The sequence below is a fragment of the Artemia sp. Qi Xiang Cuo genome, chromosome 20 (genome assembly GCF_049724085.1).
Source record: "Artemia sp. Qi Xiang Cuo chromosome 20, ASM4972408v1, whole genome shotgun sequence".
Classification (NCBI taxonomy): Eukaryota; Metazoa; Arthropoda; class Branchiopoda; order Anostraca; family Artemiidae; genus Artemia; species Artemia sp. Qi Xiang Cuo.
This window is the reverse complement of record NC_142813.1, coordinates 34,257,656-34,273,363: the sequence shown is the minus strand read 5'-3', so window position 1 is coordinate 34,273,363 and position 15,708 is coordinate 34,257,656. Positions and strand designations below refer to the sequence as shown.

The following is a 15,708-nucleotide window of genomic DNA, read 5'->3' as shown; positions in this document are numbered from 1 at the left end:
AAAAACCTTTTATTTTGATATTTTCATTGAAAAAATGCCCTTTTTGAAATTTTCATAAGAAAATAGGAAACAATAAAAAATCCAAAAAGCAAAGAACTATTTACTATGTCTTTATTAAGAACAATTGTTAAAATATTAAAGTTCATCTACTTGTATAAATCCACTTTTTGAGGTAAGGAAGATTCAAAGGCAAGTGTTCTTTTGAATTCAATATTTAAAATCTTATCAGGTAGCATCTTAGCTTCTGCCCAGGAGCTCCGATCTGTCTTGGCTAAATAAGATATTGCTTAAAAGGAACTAAGCAAAGAGTATGAGTAACTTATAAGAGTGAGAACTAGCTCTAGTGCCGACATAAAGTTTAAACGCCATCTAGCATTTGGCGACACTTATACATTTTTTCAAGCTGTGGAATCTTTTTTTTTCTTTTTTTTGTCAGGAGCTGAGATCAGACACTTATTACTACTCTAATTTTACCAATTACACTAATTAAAGAAATTATTCTTCTTATTAAACTGGAAAAATACCAAGCGTCACGAAACGCTAGATGGTGTTCATAGTTAATTTTTTTTTGTCAGAACCATCGCCTGTTCTCCAATGGCGTCATTCCGTCGAAATCTTGGGGGGGGGGGGGCAAAGTTGAAGACAATTTCCCTAAATCAAGTAAAAATGACAGTGAAAACTGAAAAATGAGTCATATATTACCATAAAGGCAAAGATATGCTAATGAAAACTGACCTGTTTCTCTGGATACTTTAATTACTTAGACTTATCTTAATTTTGACAGGATTTTTTTGCAGGAACTAAATTTCAGCAGGGGGGGCAAACTTGGTCTGGGAGGGCAACTGTCCCCCCCTGCCCCATAAAAAATTACGCCCCTGTTCTGTTCTCACTCTTATAAGTTACCCATACTCTTTGGAATTAACGGCAAGCTGACAAAGAAACATATTCAATTTCTTCCAAGGTTCTGAAGTAAACCTATAAATTTCATAGATTTCGTGTACACCGAGTAGCAAACCCTTAGCGAGGTTTTAGATTTCAGATTTAAACCCCAGAGTAAAGAAAGAACCATCTTGACCATTCGCAGTAAACGAAGAATCATCTTCTATAATGATTCTTCATGATTCATACGAAGAATCATCATCTATGCTATCAGGTGCTGAATATAAGTTCTAGCAACATGCATACTGTAACGAGCGCATGTCAAGATAACCTAATTGTCACGAAGGCCCTAAACACTTACAAACGGTCATATTTTATCAACTTTGAAAAACAGGTGAACAGTAATGTTTTCCAAGGCAAAGCAAATATTTCAACAGGCTGAGAAAGCATTTTTCCTATGCATCTAAACTTAATACAAACCAGTGCAAATCAGGAATTAGATATAAAATAAAAGAGAGAACCTGTGATAGTGTCAGCTTAGCCGATATAGATGATACGTGAAAATCCATCAGCCAGCCATATTCAATTGTTTCTTCGTCAATCCGGCGCCCTTCGTCGCTAAACAAGGCATGCCCTCTAAACTGGAAGCCATCGACAATGACAAATCCATCTTTCAAATGAGCATCTGCAGCTAAGCGATCAATTGGGTCCGTGCATGACATGAGGATAGGCGACAGCAGAACCTGGACAGAAAATTACTTTATTTCTTCATGTTGAGGTATTCTTAGCCGTTTTTGAATTCTAAACTAATTTAATGTAATCTACTTTTGAAATTCTGAACAGACATATTTAATTTTCCCACGGTAAATTAGAAATAGTCATATTAGAAATATTAATTTCAAATAAAATAAAACTTCAAAATTCAAAAGATTTAAATAAGGGCAGCGGGATTTGGGACCATTACATTTTGTAATAAATTATAAAAAGGATGACTACAGTGATGTTGGGGGAAATCATTATTGCTCTGCTTGAACAAAATCCACCTTGTATTTAAATGAAATAGCTTTTCTTCAAAATATATTTTTAAATCTAATAAACATAATAATTAAGCTTTTCAAAGGCGAAATTAATGAAGCCCCAATTTTTTATTTTTGTTGTTTATTTTTATGTCAAAGCGCTTCATAGACTTTCAGCATTGATATTCATAAATAATTTTTTCAAAGAGTTAATGCGAGCCAAAAAATTAATACAGTTTGATTTAATGTATGAATAAATATAATTCGTACAGTTTTATTTACTTAGAATCAATGCAGTTAAAGTCAACTATAAAAATTAATACAACTAAGAAATTTTTTTCATTAACTTCCATCTCCATTAACTAATTTCTTAGGCCTATTTGACTGAGCATGAATTAAAATGTTCTTCAGCATATTCTCCATCCTCAAACATACATGTAAGTGATTACCGTAAAATATCCTTTTTTTTTCAATGGACAATGTTGCAGTATCAATGAACAAAGCAGCTCTTTCCTTTTTGGGATGTCACATTTCCTTATCTAATATGCGTCTCCTATCCAAAAAACAATCCAGATACTTGAACTAGTTTTTACAACAAGTATAGATGGGAGTACATCAGGGCTAACTAGGTAAAATTTCAAATGAAATTAGATGAAAGAATATGTGAGAAATGTGACATTATATTTTGGTATCTTATAATAATTTGATTAACCTCATACACATGTCGTTACGTCATACCAAGGTGTTCAATATTTTGGTTTTGATGTTCTACCTTTTTGGTATGATCTGGTTCCCTAGGATAAAAAAAAAATTGTCTTGGTATGAGGTCGAAATGTGTAGATCATGCACACACTTTCAAAGCCAATTATGCAAAATATTAACGAATATTTATATTAAAATGAAAATATTTATATATATAAATATTTATATAAATTAATATAATTTATATGATTTATAATAATTAATAATTCATACTTTCAGATAGCACGTTGATCTGCAAAGATAGCCTTCACACATCGCACGCGGTCTACATGATGGATATCTTGATCTAGACAATTAGAACTAAGAAGATTTAACAAGATCGAAGATTTAAGATGAATCTAGAAAATTTAGAGTAACTTAAGTGGCTTTGTAACCCCACGATGAAGGACAAAGGTCATATCTTTAGAATCATTCTATATAAAAGAAAAGTTTGAAGGAGAAAGACACTTTTTTTGCCTAAAGAAAACGAAAAAAGGTAGTGAAATACAATGATGTTTGCATAAAGCAAACTATGAAGGTAGGAAAATTAAACTTAAAAAAGGATTTTTGTCGACTAGCTCTTTGCGTTTTATCCTGACTTAAGACACCTTTGGGTCTTGAAATTAGTTGGCTACTATCCAAGTTTACATCTAAAAGAGCACCAGCTCGAGTACCAATGGGTCGATTTTACTAAGAAATCTTATTCTGTGTTCTCGTTTTTCTCAGTCCTTATTAGAAGCTTTATCCGTTTCTTTTTCGAAGTAAATAATTTTATAAATGATAAACAATAAATATAGAAAGGAAAACCATTTGCCCTGATTTCTTCAAGGAAACCCACTTACATATTCATGTTCTAAATTATATCCGTACCCATAAAGAGTGGAAAAAAACTAAGGAGGCAAATCTACCATCAGCCCAATAAGGAGTTACTCGAACCTTGATATGAACGACCACTCTTTTGTAATTCACGGAAATAAATACTAAACATAAATTACTAAACACAGACAATTAATAATAAATACAATTAGTACCAAAGATTAAGAAAGGATTCATATTATAAAGTCGAAACTTATTGTCGGTGTTCTTGTAATTTCAACGATCAGATTATATCTGAGACCATTATATCATTGACATAATTATATCAGAGATATCTGATATCTCAGATATCTGAAATGTTGCCAAGTCTAGCTTCCCAATTTTCTCTCAGATTTCTCAGGCTGCCCCAGATTTTAGAAATTCATCTTTCAAAGAGTTCTCTTAGTGCACCTAGGGATTGTTATGTTCGGTTCTTGGGTATTTTGCTTGATGAGAATCTCTCCTTCGGGCATCACATTAGTCAAATTAAAATGAAGACATATAGGAATCTTGGAATTCTTAGAGTGCTTAAGCATGTTTTTCTTGGGTGAATTCTAAAAATTTAATTTTACAGTTTAATTCAATCTTACGTCACTTTTTGCCCAACTATAGGATGTCAATATTTTCTTCCCTTCTGATACCACTCTCTAAGGCATATGGTTAAGCAAGAAAACTTATCATTGATACAAATAGTTATATTAAAAAGCCATGACTTGATTGAAATTCACTATATTTTACTTCACGTGCATCATTGTCTTTTTTTTTTCTTTTTTTTTTTAATTACCAGTGGTGAATTACAAGGTCCTTAAAATTGGGCCCTGTGACTTACCAGGCCCTGTGATTTTCCAGTGACCCTTAAAATTAGACCGTCTTTTATCTCTGACCATTCTGCATGTCATCTTTGCAACTATCATAATATTCGGATTCCATTCAATCCATCAGTCAGATTAGACTTCAATCCCTTGACAGCTTGTCAGTATGCCTAAAATATCTTACCTGATTTGGCTAGAAAGTGTCATTTGTTTGGTACCTTTAGAGTGATTTTAGAAGAATTTCTGACCTCTGGTGAAATTTTTTTTAATTTCTTTTCAGTTATTTTATCTTTAAGTCGTTGTTATTATCTATTCGCCGCCCCCGTGTAGTTGACATCTCTAGTCCTAGTTGGAATTTTATGTTGGTTTGATAATTATGTAAAGCATTTTGCACCGGCTGGGTTTTCACAGGGTTTTTACGGATGGGAGTTTTTTCTTCCACAATTCCGGCCATGCAGCCTTGCAGGGAATTATTTGTGTGTATGTTTTTTTTCCTTTTTCGTTTCTTTCTCCCTGCATTCTCGGTCATAGAGCCTTGTGTGTGTGTGGGGGAGGGGCATTACATGTTAATTGTTTCTGGTGATAATTAGTATTGTACATATATTTGTTGTACGGTTCATTTTGTTGGAATAAACCTTATTTTATACTAATCCCCAGGCTCTTATGAGCCTACTAGTCGGAAATAATTAAATAAGAGAGAGAACTAAATTTAAATCTGTAAACAGAATAATTTCCATGGTGCATCACACATCAGGATCTTAGTTAATGGTAGCTCATATAGCTCATCTGAAAGTAGCCAATGCATTGGATGAAGAAACAAATAAAAATAAAGTATTGTATCAAATAAACATAGGCTATTAAATATTAAGTAGAGTATTATAAATAAGGGAAGTTAAAAGGCCAAGGAATTATTTTAAGAAAGTGAAAATGGTTCTTCGTTGTTTTACCTTTTGTTATTTGTATTATGGAAAGGCAGTGTGGTCTTCGTCGTTATTTAAATGAAGCAATTTAAATCAAAGTTTGTAAGTCAATATAATATTAAAGTAATAAATACAGTACTAAATAAAGAAAATGTAACTAAAACAAGCTAAAGATTAAATTCTAAATATACCTGAAGCTTTGTGTCTGAGTAAGACCTGTCCATCTCAAAAGCAAGCTGCTCAACAAAAATTACTGGACAAGTCTGGCCAGTTCTGCAAGCAGTCACTAAATGAGCTTCTATATCATGCATGATCAGTGACACAGAAACTTTGAGAGGACGATACAAACGAACATCCATCTCCGGGTCCGGCTCAAGAGCTTCGTTCACCTTTGCTTTATCTGCCGCTGGGTCCATATCTGTAATGTGTTCATCTTCTCCAAAGATATTGTCCTCAAAAAAAGGAAAAATTATTTAATAGGTTGTGTATAGCACTCAAAAACTTTCGGTTTCTCACGAAGCACCTTCTAAAATTGCAAATTTTGGCATAAAAATAATATTTCAAAATGATTCTTGAAACTCTAGACATGTCTATTGAATTTTATATATATGTTACCGTGAATGCCCAAAATTGGTGAATGTCAGAAATACCTTTTTTTCTCCTTGGATTTAGTCAGCCTTGCCAGTGAACTTTTTCAGTTTAATGCAAGGCTTGATGATCACAGGTTAGGTTAGCTTGGGTTTTTAACCTATTTCCGATATTCATAACCAAATTTAACCTAATCTAACCTAAACTAACATAACCTAACCTAACTTAAATTTTTTACCATCATAGCTTGCATAAGACTGAAAATACTAACTCGCAAAGCTAATTGAATCCAAGCAGAGAAAAGAGAATTTTGAGCATTCACCAGTGAATGTCGACCAGATTTCGGACATTCGCGGCACCATACACAAGATGTCAAAATTATCTTGAAAGTATACCTTGAAAATCAACCATTTTATGTGTGACTTTAATTAGGTGATGTTAGTTGGCTTTGGGAAACAATAAAAATGAGATTTGTAAAACAGCGTGACTCCTCTTCAAAGGACGTTGGGGATATCTTCGAAATTTCAATCAGCTGCCTCAATAAAATAATAAATACTGAAATACTTAGTATAGGATATTGCCTCAGACACTTTGTCTTTTAAAGGATAGCACAACAGATCCAGTATGGACCTTAATTTGCTCCGAAGTGCGAATTAAGGTAATTAAGGTAGTGAATCGTTTTGAGCAAATATCCCTCATGTGTCCCAAAACTGTTCCTCGATAGCCCGTATGCATCCCCATGTTTGGATCTCCTTATGCTTGAACTATGTGATTAAAGCCATTTAAACAGACACCGTTTCTTGATTAGTATCTCTGCAACACCTTTCTTTTTTTAACATAGACGCTTGGTTTTGCTAGGGATTAGGGTAAGAAGTTAATTCGCATTCTATTAATAAACAACCCTAAATCATACCTCCAGCCAAAGCAATTCTTGCGTTAAGATACTTAAAAGAATTTATTCAAATGGAAAATTTTTAAAAATGGAATAATCTAAAAGAATATTTACTTCATCTTGCATAATAATTTTTTCTACACTCGATTAGTAGTTTTTATGACAAAAAAAAAAAAAAAAAAAAAAAAAAAAAAAAAAAAAAAATCGCTAAATACATATCGTTTCCAGTAAAGTGCAAATGACACTCTAGTCTTTTGGGGTTTGAGTGGTCAATAAACCGCTCTTATTCGTGCTAATATCAGTTGTTTTAAGTTAGATTTGATTCTTCGTTTTAAGTTCAGCTCGTTTGTAGTAGGCTCATTTGTGTCATATTAACTTTGCCTTGATTTTTCATTTTAATTTTTTCCGTTTTAGGCATCATTCATTCTTCCATAGTAATTACTATTCGTTTTAAAATTGACTTATTACAAGACCTTATTTCTAAGCTATCTATTCGTAAAATCTTATTTTTAAGATCTATTCAATTTTGGGTGTTAATGCTGGTCTTTAATTTTGTAACGATTTTCTTTTCTAAGTGCGTGTTCAATTATAACTTGTTACTTAAACCGTTTAATAATTATTTAAACCGTTAATAATTTAAAAGAGAAAAGAACATGCTTTTCATGAGAACAAATTTACTCTATTTAACCACATTCATGGGTACATACCAGGATCACTTTCAGTTCTCCATACCAGGGTCCAGTTCTCCATACCAGGGCACTTCGTATCGAAGGAGTTGTCGTAGAAACTTCGAAAAGGGCTCATTCAATTGGAAATTGGAGTGGCTAGTGCCCTTTTTAATAGTCGAAAGTGATTGGAGGGCAACTAGCCTCTCCCCCCACGCCCCTAAAGACATCCAATCAAAATTTTGAGATAGCCATTTTGTTCAGCGTAGTTGATTTCCACATAGAAATTATGTTTTTGAGAAGCCCTCAGGGCAAGGGTTGTAAATTGTGCCCAGGGGGCACATAAGGTTTTTATAGAAAGCGTTTTGGTAGAAACCTCAAACAGGCTCATTCGATTGGAAATTCAAAGGGCTGGCACTCTTTTTAATAGTCAAAAGTGATTTGAGGGTAACTAACCCTCCTAACTTAACCTGAAATACACCAGAGACGACACACACATAGAGACGAGACACACTCAGAGACGACACACGCACAGAAACTAAGCACACGTAGAGATCACACACACACAGAAAAGACACACACACACTGATGACACACACACAGATACGACAAACACACCGACTCAACAAACACAGGGACGACACACACACAGAGACGACGAAGGCATAAAAGCGACAAAAGATTAAAGACGACACATACGTAGAAACGATACACGTATGGAGATAACACAAGTATAGAGACGACACAATCATAGAGATGTCAAACAGACAGGCACGAAAAAAACAAATGCACGACACACAAACAGAGACGATAAACATAGCTAGAAGACAAAAATACAGAGACGGAACACACACACACAGACGACACACACACAGAGACGTCACACACACAGAGATGACACACACAGAGACGACAATCACACAGAGACCAGACACACACAGAGAAGACACACTCACAGATACGATACACACACAGAGACGACACACATAGAGAGACTACACATAGATACACCTAGAGATAGGGTTTTTACTGAAATCTTTGTTGTAAAAAGTTGAAAAAGGGCTCATTAAGTTTGAACTTCAAGATGTTAGTACCCTTTTAATAGTCAATATTGACTCAAGGGCACATAACCCACCGCTTAAGCCCACCTTTTCTCCAGACAATCCCCCACAACCCTCAGTGCAAGGATTATAAGTTATGCCCTGGGGCTTATAAGGTATTTATTGAAATCCTTGTCGTAGAAACTTGAAAAAGGGCTCATTCGATTTGAAATTCAAAGGGCTAGTACCCTTTTTAATAGTCGAAAGTGATTTGAGGGCAACTACCCCCCCCCCCCCCTTCTCACGCAAATTATTTCCCCAAACATATCCACTCAAAATTATTAGATAACCATTTTATTCAAAATATTTATACTACTTGGAAATTTGATTTCTAGGGATCAAAACCCCTTCCCCCACAGTCCTCTGTGCAAGGGTTATAAATTATACCATTGGGGCATAAAAGGTTTTATTGAAAGCGTTGTCGTAGACACATCTTAAGAGATCATTCAAATCTAAATTGAAAGGGCTTGTGCCTTTTTTAAGAGTTGAAAGTGATTGGATAGCGACTAACGCCCCTCTCACGCCCACCATTTTCCCGAACACATCCAATCAAAATTTTGAGATATCCATTTTGTTCATCGTTGTTGAAAGTTCTGGAAATTAGGTCTTTTAGGATGATAACCCCCTCAGAGCCCTCAGTTCAAGGGTTGTAAGTTATGCCATGGTGGCATTAAAGTTTATATCGAAAGTTGTTACAGAAATTTCAAAAAGGGATCATTTGATTCGAAATTAGAGTTACCCTTTTTAATAGTCAAAAGCGAGTGGAGAGTAATAAACCCCCCTCTTAAGCCCACCACTTCCCCAAAAACATTCAATCAAAGTTTAGAGATTGCCATTTTATTCAACATGGTTGAATGCTCTGGAAATTCTGTATTTTTTACAGACGCACCCCCGAGAATCTCAAGGACGAAGGTCTAATTTTATGCCCTGGGGGCATAGCAAATTTTATAGACAGATTTGTCGTTGATCTTAGAAAGGGGCTCATTCAATTTGAAATTGAGAGGGCTAGTGCCCTTTGTAATAGTCAAAAGTGATTGGAGCGTAACTAACCTCCCTCTCACGCCCACCATTCCTCAAAACACATCCAATCAAAATTTTCAGATATTCATTTTGTTCAACGTAGTAGAAAGTTCTGGAAATTAGGTTTTTGAGAATGACCTTAGGGCAAGGATTGTAATTTATGCCCTGGAGGCATATAAGGTGTTTATAGAAAGCGTTGTCGTTTCCAAAAGTGATCATTCGATTGGAAATCGAAAGACCTAGTGCCCTTTTTAATAGTCGAAAGCGATTGGAAGGCTTGAAACTTTTATAATAAAGATCGATGTGGGTATAATGTATTATTTTTTGTTGCTGTTGTTGTTTAGACCAGGGCACTTCGTATCGAAGGAGTTGTCATGGGAACTTCGAAAAGGGCTCATTCGATTGAAAATAGAAAGGGCTGATGCCCTTTTTAATAGCCTAAAGTGATTGGAAGGCAACTAGTCCCCCTTCCACTCCAACCCTCCTATTTGCCCATTATGTTTAAAAACTAAATGTTGCCTTGCGATTAAATCAAAATGCACTGTGATAATGCTAATTCCCAATAAGGCAGTAGAGATGGGGGTACCAGCGCGGACAGTACACCATATATGGGCATAGAGTCATTAGGGAGAACACGTGGTTAATGGGGACAATGACCTAAATTTCCAACGTGTCAACAACAACAACATCGACCTTGACATTCGCTGAGAGCGTGCACTTACAACAACAACAACATCGACCTTGGAACACCTGTGCTGTCGACCTCAATTCACCTATCGTGAATCAATAATTCCCCTTAGAAACAACAAATTAATTCCCCTTTCTTGACAGATCAATCAACCAATGACATCATCTGTCAGACTTTAAAAATTTTCGCATAGAAACGATTCTCCAGGAATAGATCCAAGTCATTAATGTCTTTGCCGCGGAAACAACTCTTTTGGTCGAACTCCAAAGGATATTAATAGCCAAAGGCCATGGAAACAATTCTCCAAGAAACATCTTAGCGATGAATTGTTTTAGCGCGGGAATCAGGTTTCTTATTAATTTGAAATGCATTAGCGCAGAGATGCCAAAAACAAAAGGAACACGCTGAATTACGTTTAGGGATTATTTGGGCGAAACTGTTTTAGACAGGTTATGGAACTATTTCGGCGAAACAGTTAGAGACATTTTAAAAGAAGATTTTTGAAGAGGTTTTAGAAGAGAATTTAATGGTGAAACTCTGTGGTCGTTATAATACACAAGTTCCATTTGAACAGTGTTGTGAGGTCCTCTAACCCAACCCCAAAGGGTTCCAATCCTCCTACCCCAACCCGAAGGAAGCCCTGGTCCTTAAAGGCCCCCCAAGCTCCCAAAGGGCCCCAGCCCCCCAAACGCCCTCCTCAGACCCTCAAAGGCCCTCCTCTGGTCCTCTGGCCCTCCTCCTCCGGACCCCCAACGGGCCCCCCAAACCCCAGGGGCCCTCCCCCCAGTCCTCGATGATCCCCTGGGACCGGGAAGTACCTCGGGGCAGGAAAGCGCCTCAGAGGGATGCACCGCATGGGGATGCGCCACGGGTCAGGGGACGCGCCGCAGGGAAGCACCGCAGGGATGCGCGCGCGTACGTAGGCTAACCTAGCCTAACCTAACTTAATCTAACCTAACCTAATCATACACCTAACTTTTTGCCTGTCTCTCACCTAACCTAAGCTAACCTAAGTGAAGCGTACGTGGGCTAACCTAACCTAACTTAACCTAACCTAACTTAATCTAGCCTAACCTAACCATACTCGCCGGAACAGGTTAGGTTAACTTATCATGAGCGCTCATGATAAGTTAACCTAACCTAACTTAAACAGTGAATTTCCATCATTCAGGCTGGTGGACTGGGACCCCAATACTGAGCTAGTGGATTTCCACCATTCGGGCTGGTGGACTAATGGTAAGTGTGTAAGTTTTTGTGTGTGTGTAAGTTTTGGCGTGTGTGTGTGTAAGTTTTCGTGTGTGTGAGTCAGTGTTAGTGTGTGTGTGTGTAATTTTTTTTGTGTGTGTGTAAGTTTTTGTGAGTGTGTGTAAGTTTTTGTGTGTGTAAGTTGTTGTGTGCGTGTAAGTTTTTGTGTGCATGTAAGTTTTTGCGTGTGGGTGTAAGTTTTTGTGTGTGTGTGTAAATTTTTGTGTGTCTAAGCTTTTGTGTGTGTTAGTTTTTAAGTGTTTGTGTGTAAGTTTTTGTGTGTGTGTGTAAGTTTTGGCGTGTGTGTGTAAGTTTTTGTATGTGTGTAAGTTTTTGTGTGCATGTAAGTTTTTGTGTGCATGTAAGTTTTTGCGTGTGGGTGTAAGTTTTTGTGTGTGTGTAAGTTTTTGCGTGTCTAAGCTTTTGTGTGTGGGTGTAAGTTTTTGTGTGTGTTTGTAAGTTTGTGTGTGTGTGTGTGTGTGCGCGTAAGTTTTTCGTGTGTGTGTGTGTAAGTTTTTGTGTGTGTGTAAGTTTTTGTGTGCATGTAAGTTTTTGTGTGCATGTAAGTTTTCGTGTGCCTTTGTATGTTTTTGTGTGTGTGTGTTTGTGTGTGTGTGTGTGTGTGTAAGTTTTTGTGTGGGTGTAAGTTTTTGCGTGTGTGTGTAAGTTTTCGTGTGTGTGTGTGTGAGTTTTGTGTGTGTGTGTGTGTGAGTTTTTTGTGCTTGTGTGTTTATTTATGTTTTTTTGTGCTTGTAATTGTATGTGTGCATTTTATTTATATTGATCATGTTTTATTTTTTGTGTGTGTGTGTGTGTAATTTTTTGTGTGTGTGTAAGTTTTTGTGTGTGTTTGTGAAGTTTTCGTGTTTGTGTGTAAGTTTTCATGTGTGTGTGTGTAAGTTTTGTGTGTGTGTGTGTGTAAGTTTTCGTGTGCGTGTGTAAGTTTTCGTGTGTGTGTGTAAGTTTTTGTGTGTGCGTGTAAGATTTTGTGTGTGTGTATAAGTTTTTGTGTGCATATAAGTTTTTATGTGCATGTAAGATTTCGTGTGCATGTGTAAGTTTTTTGTGTGTGTGTGTGTGTGTGTGTGTGTGTGTGTGAGTTATTGTTAGTGTATGTGTGTGTGTGTTAGTTTTTGTGAGTGTGCGTGTGTTAGTTTTTGTGAGTGTGTGTTAGTTTTTGTGTGTGTGTTAGTTTTTGTGTTCATGTAAGTTTTTGTGTTGATGTTAGTTTTTGCTTGTGGGTGTTTTTTTTTGCGTGTGTGTGTAAGTTTTTGTGTGTGTGTGTGTGTGTGTAAGTTTTGGTGTGTTTAAGATGTTGTGTGTGTCAGTTTTGTCTTGTGTGTGTGTAAGTGTTCGCGTGTGTGTGTGTGTGTGTAATTTTGTGTGTGAATGTAAGTTTTCGTATGAATGTGTTAGTTTTTGTGTGTGTTTGTGTTTGTGTGTGTGTGTAAGTTTTTGTGTGTGTGTAAGTTTTTGTGTGTGTGTGTAAGTTTTTGTGCGTGTGTGTAAGTTTTGTATGTGTGTGTGTAAGTTTTTGTGTGCATGTAAGTTTTTGTGTGCATGTGTTTTTGAATGTGGGTGTAAGTTTTTGTGTGTGTGTGTAAGTTTTTGTGTGTCTAAGCTTTTGTGTGTGGGTGTAAGTTTTTGTGTGTGTGTGTTAGTTTTTTGTGTGTGTGTGTGTGTTAGTTTGTGTGTGTGTGTGTGTGTGTGTGTGTGTGTTAGTTTTTGTGTGTGTAAGTTTTGAAGTGTGTGTGTGATTTTTCGTGTGTGTGTGTGTAATTTTTGTGTGTATTTGTGTGTTTGTAAGTTTTTGTGATTGTGTGTGTGAGTTGTTGTTGTGTTTATGTGTTAGTTTTTGTGTGTGGGTGTGTGTGTGTGTGTGTAAGTTTTTGTGTGTGTGTAAGTTTTGGCGTGTGTGTGTATGTTTTAGTGTGTGTGTGTGTGAGTTTTGTGTGTGTGTGTGTGTGAGTTGTGTGTGTGTGTGTGTAAGTTTTTGTGTGCATGTAAGTTTTTGTGTGCATGTAAGTTTTCGTGTGCATGTGTAAGTTTTGTGTGTGTGTGTGTGTAAGTTTTTGTGTGTGTGTAAGTTTTGGCCGGTGTGTGTAAGTTTTCGTGTGTGTGTGAGTTTTGTGTGTGTGTGTGTGTTTGTGTGTGTAAGTTTTTGTTTTCTTGTATTTTTTTTTATGATTTTTATTTTTGGTTTGATTGTGTAAGTTTTTGTGTGTGTGTGTGTGTGTAAGTTTTTGTGTGTGTGTAAGTTTTTGAGTGTGTGTGTAAGTTTTAGTGTGTGTGTGTAAGTTTTCATGTGTGTGTGTAAGTTTTTGTGTGTGTGTGTGTATGTTTTAGTGTGTTTGTGTCATTTTTCGTGTGTGTGTGTAATTTTTTTTGTGTGCGTGTAAGATTTTGTGATTGTGTGTAAGTTTTTGTGTGAATGTAAGTTTTTGTTTGAATGTAAGTTTTCTTGTGCATGAGTAAGTTTTTGTGTGTGTGTGTGTGTGTGTGTGTGAGTGATTTTTAGTTAGTGTGTTTAAGTTTATGTGTTTTTTTAATTGTTTTTGCTTGTGTGTAAGAGTGATTGTGTGTGTTAGTTTTTGTGTGCATGTAAGTTTTGTGTGCATGTAAGTTTTTGAGTTTGTGTTTAAGTTTTTGTGTGTGTGTGTGTGTGTGTAAGTTTGTGTGTATCTTTGCTTTTTTTTGTTTAAGTTTTGACGTGTGTGTGTGTAAGTTTTCGTGTGTGTTTGTGTGTGTGTAATTTTGTTCGTGATTTTTAGCTTTCGTGTGCTTTTGTTTGTTTTTGTGTGTGTGTGTGTGTGTGTGTAATTTTGTGTGTGTGTGTCAGTTTTTTTTGTGTGTGTGTATTTTTTTGTGTGTGTGTGTGTAATTTTTTGTGCGTGTGTGTAAGTTTATGCGTGCATGTAAGTTTTTGTGTGAATCTAAGCTTTTTTGTGAGTGTGTTAGTTTTTGCGTGTGCGTGTATGTTTTTGTGTGTCTAAGCTTTTGTGTGTGGGTGTAAGTTTTTTGTGTGTGTGTGTAAGTTTGTGTGTGTTCGTGTGTGTGTGTAAGTTTTTGTATGTGTAAGTTTTTTTTTGTGTGTGTGTGTGTGTGTTAGTTTGTTTATGTGTGTGTGTTTGTGTGTGTGTAAGTTTGTGTGTGTGTATGTTTTGGCGTGTGTGTGTTAGTTTTGGTGTGTGTGTGTGTAAGTTTTGTGCGTGTGTGTGTTTGTTTGTTTTTGTGTGTGTGTGTGTGTGTGTGTGTAAGTTTTTGTGTGTGTGTAAGTTTTGGCGTGTGTGTGTGAGTTTTCGTGTGTTTGTGTGTGTAAGTTTTGTGTGTGTGTGTGTGAGTTTTTGTGTAAGTTTTCGTGTGTGTTTGTGTAAGTTTTGGCGTGTGTGTGTGTAAGTTTGTGCGTGTGTGTGTAAGTTTTCGTGTGTGTGTTTGTAAGTTTTTTTTTTTGTGTTTATTTTTTTGTGCGTGTTTTTAAGTTTTTGTGTGTGTGTAAGTTTTTGTGTCAATGTAATTTTTTGTGAGAATGTAAGTTTTTGAGTGTGGGTGTAAGTTTTTTTGTGTGTGCGTGTAAGTTTTTGTGTGTCTAAGCTTTTGTGTGTGGATGTAAGTTTTTTGTGTGTGTTTGTAAGTTTGTGTGTGTGTGTGTGTTTGTAAGTTTTTGTGTGTGTAAGTTTTTTGTGTGTGTGCGTGTGTGTGTATAAGTTTGTGTGTGCATGTAAGTTTTCGTGTGCATGTGTAAGTTTTTGTGTTTGTGTGTGTGTGTGTGTAAGTTTTTGTGTGTGTGTGTTAGTTTTTGTGTGTGTGTGTAAGTTTTAGTGTGTGTGTGTGTGTTAGTTTTTTTGTGTGTGTGTCATTTTTTGTGCGTGTGTGTAAGTTTGTGTGTGTGTGTAAGTTTTTGTTTTTGTGTTATTTTGTGTGTGTTTGTGGGTTTGTTTGCGTGTGTGTGTGTGTGTTTAAGTTTTTTGTGTGTGTGTGTGTATGTTTTTGTGTGCATGTAAGTTTTTGTGTGCATGTAAGTTTTCGTGTGCATGTGTAAGTTTTTGTGTGTGTGTGTGTGTGTAAGTTTTTGTGTGTGTGTGTGTAAGTTTTTGAGTGTGTGTGTAAGTTTTGGTGTGTGTGTGTGTAAGTTTTCGTGTGTGTGTGTAAGTTTTTTTGTATGTGTGTAAGTTTTTGAGTATGTGTGTAAGTTTTTGTGTGCATGTAAGGGGACCGGGGGAGGGCCTTGGGGACCCATGGAGAGCGTTTGGGGATCCGGGGCCCTTGAAGTTTGGGTGGTGTTTTGGG

General features: G+C 36.3%; 1 protein-coding gene across 1 annotated transcript in view; it reads right to left on the bottom strand.

Annotated features, from left to right (window-relative positions):
* The window catches only part of tweek (transmembrane protein KIAA1109 homolog tweek), a 371,152-nt gene that overhangs the window by 239,117 nt on the left and 116,327 nt on the right, over positions 1 to 15,708 (bottom strand). The window contains exons 12-13 of the mRNA XM_089106227.1: positions 5,415 to 5,675; positions 1,401 to 1,622 (exon numbers count right to left, since the gene is read on the bottom strand). Of these exons, the coding sequence (XP_088962353.1) occupies positions 1,401 to 1,622; positions 5,415 to 5,675 (483 nt within the window). The remainder of the gene's footprint in view (positions 1 to 1,400; positions 1,623 to 5,414; positions 5,676 to 15,708) is intronic.